The sequence below is a fragment of the Nylanderia fulva genome, unplaced genomic scaffold (assembly GCF_048542155.1).
Source record: "Nylanderia fulva isolate GAGA-0341 unplaced genomic scaffold, ASM4854215v1 Scaffold253, whole genome shotgun sequence".
In the NCBI taxonomy this organism is placed as follows: domain Eukaryota; kingdom Metazoa; phylum Arthropoda; class Insecta; order Hymenoptera; family Formicidae; genus Nylanderia; species Nylanderia fulva.
Window position 1 is genome coordinate 66,435 of NW_028190318.1, and position 8,004 is coordinate 74,438.

The 8,004-nt window shown below is 45.7% G+C and overlaps 1 protein-coding gene across 1 annotated transcript; it reads left to right on the forward strand.

The window, feature by feature from the left end:
- The first annotated feature begins 5,810 nt into the window (after window positions 1–5,810).
- LOC146722929 (uncharacterized) lies at window positions 5,811–7,455 on the forward strand. The gene is made up of 3 exons (XM_085483514.1): window positions 5,811–6,074; window positions 6,394–6,810; window positions 7,039–7,455. The coding sequence occupies exons 1-3, from the start codon at window positions 5,811–5,813 to the stop codon at window positions 7,453–7,455; spliced, it is 1,098 nt and encodes a 365-aa protein (XP_085339640.1).
- The last annotated feature ends 549 nt before the right edge of the window (window positions 7,456–8,004 follow it).

Consider the following 8,004-nt stretch of genomic DNA (forward strand, 5'->3'; position numbering starts at 1 on the left):
ATTATATTTATTATATTTATTATATTTATTATATTGTGAGGATGTATTAATGAGAAGTATATATTTTTTTGTTATATATTTTATATATATGGTATAATATATATTATGTTATACAATGATTGAATAAAATACATTAAATAACATTGTTTTTATGTATCCAAGAGTTGTGCAAACTGTCGAATCCCAGCCATTTCACATAAACCTCGTCACCCCTCCTGCGCAGTATTTTCTCCACGAGGTACACATCCGGATAATTTGCACGATGCAGCTCATGCTCGTAAAACGCTCCAGCGATAGATGTCTTGCGATAATCCTCGAGTAGATATGTTATGGGATTAGTATGCTGCACTTTAACAATCCTAAACACCTCGGTTGTCCAATTTGGCATGTATCCCTTCTCGAAAAGTTGTTTGTACTTGCTGACGCGTACCTGATCACCTACTTTGAACTTTGCCGGGCCCGCGATTTTTACACGATTGTACACGGTAGCCAAGAGTCTTTCGGCGATCGCGGGGGTAACGTCGGCGGGTCGCATACCAATCGTTCGATGCTTGCGTCCGTTGTAATCTGATACGAGACGTGGCAGCATGTCGAACCACTTGTAAGTACCATTCAGCGTAAACATCTTCCACATGTCGTTCTTTAGCGTGCGATTGAATCGTTCGACGACCGACGCCTTCAATATCGAATATGTAGAATAGTGATTAATGTCATGTCTTCGCATAAGTCGTTGCACTTCGGCGTTGTAAAATTCCTTTCCGTTATCGGTTTGCATGTTTTTCGGGCATCTCTTGCTATCCCGAATTATCTTGGCGATTGCGTCAGCTGTCTCGCTTCCTCCTTTACTCTTGAGTGGTACAGCCCACGCATACTTGCTCAACACATTGATGACGGTGAGTATGTAGTGGTAACCTCTGTTAAAACGGGAGTATGGACGCATCTCGACAATGTCGGCTTGCCACAAATCATCGTATCCTCGCACTATGACATGTCTTCGAGGGAAATTTTTTCTCGCTGACGCGTGCAACTCGTTTACCAACTGCCGTCTCTCCAAACTATGTTGCTCGTTGTTATTTTCACTATTCATTCTCGTTCTTTCGGGTTCGTGCCTCGTTGTTTCGGGTTCTTTCGGGTTTTTTCGGGTTCGTGCCTCGTTGTTTCGGGTTCTTTCGGGTTCTTTCGGGTTAAATTCTCGTTGTTTCGGGTTCGTTGTTTCGGGTTGTTTCGGGTTCGTGCCTCGTTGTTTCGGGTTCTTTCGAGTTGTTTCGGGTTCGTGCCTCGTTGTTTCGGGTTCTTTCGGGTTCTTTCGGGTTTGTGCCTCGTTCTTTTGCGTTCTTTCGGGTTCGTTGTTTCGGGTTAAATTCTCGTTCTTTTGGGTTCTTTCGGGTTAAATTCTCGTTCTTTCGGGTTCTTTTGGGTTAAATTCTCGTTCTTTCGGGTTCTTGCCTCGTTGTTTCGGGTTCGTGCCTTGTTGTTTCGGGTTCTTTTGGGTTCGTGCCTCGTTGTTTCGGGTTAAATTCTCGTTGTTTCGGTGTTCTTTCACGTTCGTACCACGTTGTTTCAGGTTCTTTCACGTTCGTTCACTCACGTCCTTGGCCCATTCGAAAATCGTTCTTGACTCGATCACAGCCTCGTCCCAAGTCGTTTCTGATACGTTCGTAGCCCGCCTTGGCCCGTTCGCAGCCGTCCCTGACCTGTTCGCAACCCTTACTGAGTTGTTGATAGCCTTTTATGTAACCTTTAAGGACTTGTTCGTAGCCTCGTTCGCAACCCTGTTTGACATGATCGTAACCTCGATCGTAGCGGTCGCGTTCACCACCGTTTCCAGGTCGTTCACTGCTGCTTCCGGGTCGTTCACTGCTGCTTCCGGGTCGTTCACTGCTGCTTCCAGGTCGGTCACTGATGCCACTCATTGTTGTTTGGTAGCACGCTGATAATCCTTCGTAGCTGTTCAACAATTGTTTGCAACCACTCGAGAATCCTTTCTAGACGTTTCACAACTGTTTGATAGACGTTTCTGAGCCAACCGCTCATTAGATGTCTGAGGTAGTGTTTGGCGCACGCAGAAGCTCTTTTATCGCAGTTTCCAACGCTCGTACATCCTTCTCTAACGCAGCCAGCTTCTCATCTGTTGGATCATCAATGTTTTAAAGCACTCTTCCAGGTACAATTTGTTGACGACATCGGTATCCGCCTCAGGTTGCGCTACACGGCAAATCTTGCGCGATCTCGCGTCATAATCTGTAGCGACGCGATGCAGAGCGTTTTTGAGCACGCATTTTCTAATCAATCTATACCATTGATCGTTTGTGCCAGGGGTTGCATCATTTCTCTTCTCGAATAATCCAAATTTATTGATAGACATTTTTTTTCAATGCTTTGTAAAGTGTCACACGATGAACTGAATAGATTGTCGGGAACCTTGTTTAATTTATAATAATGCCCGCTTCCCGCAGTTCCTCGATAATCGACAAGATCTCGTTGTCATGCGCGTTGTTGCCAGCTTGGTGCGAAGCATCGAGCAATCGTAGGCGATCCACTAGCTCGTTGGGGTCGTCCCAGTGCACGTAATCAATCTTATTGTTGGTTAGCGTCATAGCGCGAGGCATTCCCATGCCAGATTTTGGGTCGTCCGATTTCACCCGCGTCAACGGTGCGATTATATATTTGTACTTGTCCCCCTTGCTACTCTTCACACGGCCTTGCACATCAAAATTGCGTTTATGCGCATTTGTCGCCAATAATATATGTTTGTATTTTTGCAAATTATCCTCCTGGTAATCAGGTCTTTTCTTGAAGATAAACTCGTACAATCCGGGCGTTCCAATGTACCGCGTGTCGCCTATGATTATATTGTCATCTTTGTCAATCGCGAATCGCTTGTTTCCGATGCGCATTTCATTCTCGTCAAAGTAGACTCCGTATACATTATCAATTTCTTTCTTCTCATCAGCACCGAGGAGAGCGTCCATATACTTTTGTCCTAATGGCCCCCAATCCTTTCGCATCATTTGTCGACCTTCCGACGATCTTAACCAGTGTCGAAGGGATATTTCGGGCGGGTTACGCGTGGTTTCGAAAACATTTTCATCTACGAGTGTTTTGGGTATCACAGGTTGTGCGTTTTTCGGTGTAGATGTTGTCGGCAATGAAGCGTCCAATGGCTTCAAAATATCATATTTTCTTTTTTTCAATGTCTCCTCCTCCTCCTCTTTATATCGCTTGATTATTTTATGTTTACTCTTTTTCGGTATTTCCCCCTCATACCGTGTCTCGATCTTCACACCGTCGTCGTCGTCGGTGTTAGGTTCGTTTTTCACCGAAATCGTCGCGTTGTCGACAATCTTTTGTAGCGGCTCGATAATAGGTTTAAAGTGAGTCTTGACGGCGATATCATCATCGATCTTTCCGGTCTTCAGAGCGCGGTGTTTCTTGCGGATCGATTCGGTCTTCGCAATCTCCTTGGCAACCTTTTCACGCTCGCGAATATTATCAGCCATGTCGGCAGCACTCTCTCTAGAGTTTCTCTCGACCGGGAGGATTGTTGGCGACGACTAATAGCTCTGCGGTATCGCGAACTCATTAAATCCTTTTCTGTATCGCCCGTTCGAAAGCGAGCTGTCCTTGTCTATCACTAGAAATCCATACTTTTGCTGCCAACAAGTACGACATAACTCACTGAAATCCTCATACGACATGTCGGTATTCACGTGATCGTTGTACACGTGCTTCAAATTGATGGCGTCCTGTTTAAACAGGATTAGCAGGTTTGCGTTGTCGCGTATAAGATGTTTCGGTATTCTCGCGTATGTCTGACAGAGATAGAAGCAGTCGATGTTCGAGTGGCGCCCCATTGAGAAGTACTCTCTTATCGTATCTTGCTTGTCGCATGCCACGTCATCAAAGACAAAAATTGAATTTGGACATGCCTCGCTCGGTGGAATGACGTCACTGTTATTTGAGAATGTAAAGTAGCCGATTTCGTCAATCGGCGTCAATAAATCTTCCAAATAGCGATATTTCGGCTGTTGCAGCGATTTAGAGTACACGTACACGTTCTCGAAACGCACACCGTGCGGACTTTCCAGCAGGCTTATCAACACGTTGGTTTTACCGCAGTTTGAGGGGCCGCAAACGATCGCGCGTATAGTTGTTAGTAGCATCGTACCGTGTTTGCGCACACCTTCGTTCACGCTGCAGCGTACTCTGTCGTCGTAATTCATCACTCGTATCGTCAGAGGTTGTTGCACGAATTTCATTTTCTCACTCCCGATTTGACCTCCAACGTCCGCCTATTTATAGCTGCGCGGACTCGCGCTTTGCTCAGTATCGTCTAGAGATTGCAACGGATGTCAACGAAAATAGGCACAGGTGTATTAAATCGTGCGATAAACGCACTTCCGGTCGAGCTTCATATTCCCGGCTATCAATTTTGCGGCCCGGAAACTCGTTTGGAAAAGCGATTGGCTAGAGGTGATCAAGGTGTCAACCCATTGGACGCGGCGTGCCGTGAACACGATATAGCGTACTCTCGGAGCAGCGAACTCGCCGAGAGACACGCGGCGGATAAGGTACTCGCCGAGAAAGCGAAAACTCGCATCGTCGCGAAAAACTCGAGTCTCGGTGAGAGAGCCGCGGCCGCAGTTGTCTGGGCAGCGATGAAAGCCAAGACGAAGCTCGGCATGGGCTTGAAAACGAAAAAGAGGAAGACGAAGAAGAGGGTACTTTCGGCAGCGAAACGAGGCGGATTTTTGCCGATTTTACCAATGCTGGGCGCGCTCGGATCCCTGGTTGGCGGAGCGGCTGGCGTAGCAAAAGCGGTAAACGACAGAAAAGCCGCGCAACGTCAGTTGCAAGAGATACTACGCCACAATCGCGCCATGGAAGGCCGCGGACTGTATCTCGCCCCTTACAAATATGGACGAGGAGCGAAGAAAAAAAAAAAAACGTCAAAAAAACGTTAAAAATGCCGAAAGGTGTAACTACAAATGTGCAATTGCTACAATTTGCAAAACGTATGCACATTCCATACTTTAGAGGTGTATTTATGCGCAATAATTTACCGATAAATGGCGCGCGAGAAAATGAGAGTGGTATCGTTAATCTAGACAGTACAGACGGTCCTGGCACTCATTGGGTGGCGTATGCAAAAAGAGGAAATCGCGCAATTTATTTCGACAGTTTTGGCAATCTTCGACCACCCGAGGAATTGGTGCGATATTTAAATGTGCCGAAATTGGAATACAATTACACCTCTTATCAAACGTATGATCAAAGTATCTGCGGACAGTTGTGCTTGCAGTTTCTCCGAGATTTCTCGCCGCAAATTTAAAGACTGACATTGCGTTATTTAACTCAGTTTTGTCAACATGTCGCTAACACTAACATTGACTGGGAAGAGTAGCGTCCTCGCGGCGACCTACTTTCCGCCCATAGATTTGAGCGACGCGGACTACGAGCTCGGTCTGACGGATTTTGAAACTTATCACACTATATCGAATGTGAATTCCTCGAATAATAAATTTTACTATGGCACAGACAACGCGGAAATTACGATTCCCGAGGGATCGTACAAGCTGCAAGCGATACATGAATTTTTGAAACGTGCACTTTCCCGAAAACATAATGCTGTTAGCGATAAAGGTGTCGACGATGAAGATTACCCAATCGTGCTCCGCGCTAATTACAATACGATGAGAAGCGAGATCAAGTGTGCCTACAGAATAAACTTTAGCATGCCCAACAACATTGGATCGCTGCTGGGATTCTCAAATCGTATACTGCAACCGCGAAAATGGCACAAATCGAACATGGCGATTAATATTATCAACGTGAACATTATCCGCATAGAGTGTAACGTGACCGCGGGTGCATACTGCAACAATAAACTCGTTCACACGATACACAAATTTTCACCAAGGGTACCACCAGGATATAAGATATCGGAAACGCCGGCGCAGATCATTTACCTGCCGGTCTTCGTACGGAGCATTACTGATTTAGTGTTACGCGTTACTGACCAGGAGGGACGATTGCTCGATTTTCGAGGTGAAGAGATAACAATTAGATTGCACGTACGACGGCGGGCCACCCTCGTGCGACGGGATGCTCGTGTTGAATAAAGACACGAAGAACACAATCAGACCAGCAGCAACATTATTCGCTAATATCAAATCAACTACGAAGAAGAGACTCACCTCGTCAAACGTTGCGTTTTTACAATCTTTGGGATTTGCGGTGCGCGCCATCTGAACAATGACTGAGATTCTTAACATCGAGGAAGAGCCAGTCTTTGACGATCGCATCGTCAAGATTGAGACTCACACATACAACCCGTTTGCCAACACAACATTTGGATACAGCGACGAGATAAGAATACCCATACAACAACAGGATTTATATACATTGCCGTATGAGAGTTTCCTCTACATCGAGAGTAAACTGCGGATAACTCATCCAGTTGAGGGATCCAATGTGATGCTGGGAAATAATTGCGTCGCATTCATGTTTGACGAAATTCGCTATGAGCTCGATGGTGTGGAGATTGATCGCAACAGGAATGTGGGAATAACAAGTCTGCTGAAAAACTATGTAACAATGTCATCCGATAGAAGCGTGATTATGCGAAATGCAGGCTGGGATAGCCCGACTACTGTGAATGGATACTTTAATTTTTGTGTGCCGCTGCACATGTTGCTGGGATTTTGCGAGGATTACAAACGCGTTGTTATTAATGCGCGTCATGAGTTGATCTTAATACGAGCGCGCAACAACAATAATTGCCTGTATGGAAATTCTGCACTGGAGCCTGTGATCAACATATTCAAGATACAATGGCGAATGCCACACGTGTTGTTGAGCGAGATTAAGAAGCTGTCAATGCTGCGCGCTCTGGAAAGCGGACGTTACCTCAGCATGGGTTTCCGCTCGTGGGATCTATACGAATTTCCGCTATTGCAGCGTACGACCAAGCATTCGTGGGCCATTAAGACCGCGACTCAACTGGAGAAGCCGCGATATGTAATTTTTGCTCTGCAGACGGGGCGTAAAAATGTCATGTCCGAGGATACGAGTCGATTCGACAACTGTAAATTAACCAACGTGAAACTCTATCTGAACTCGGAATGTTATCCGTACGACGATATGAATCTGGATTTCGATAGAAACAGATGGTCGATTCTGTATGACACGTATGCGCGTTTCTGCAAAAATTATTACGGATACGAGTATCTCGAGCCGAGCCTCACCATCACACAGTTTTTACAAAACGGTCCGTTTGTGATTATCGATTGTTCTCGACAAAACGAATCGGTCAAGAGCGCAACGGTGGATGTGAGATTGGAATTTGAGTGTAAGGAGAATATACCTAATAATACCACTGCGTACTGCCTCATCATGCACGATCGCGTGATCCAGTACAACCCGTTGACCAACGTTGTGCGCAAAATCACCTAAAAAATGTTTACACAAATACGCGTGTGAAAGAGGGGGAGGAGGATACATAATCAAGATGATGTGAGATGTCTGATGTTAGTGAAGTAATACCTCTCGACTGACTCGCATCGAAGAGATCATGTCCGCACCAACGTTTGTCGACCTGCAAGGATTTATCCTAAACAAGCGATTTATCGTGAAGGAAGCGGCAATCCTGAGAAGAGGATATATCCTGTCGCACTATTTCTTCGCATGCCCTGTGCCATGGAGCTGTGCTTATAAAGTCGGAAAGGCGTCAGGCCTCGTGGCTAACTCAACATCATCACAGCTTGCAATGGGAGGATGGAAATGTTCCATACTGCATGGTTCAGCGCTTGATTACGGCAGCTATCAATGGCATAAATGAACAAGACGAGGAGGAAGAGTCCTCTCTTGTGTATGTAAAAGGACTCGAAAAGCGAGAGTGGCTTGCCGAAATAATGGACGATGTGTGCAGCGGTTTCATCATTGAGACCTTGGATGCCATATATGAAGATGTGCCTGCATTAAATAAATTAGATCCCACATATA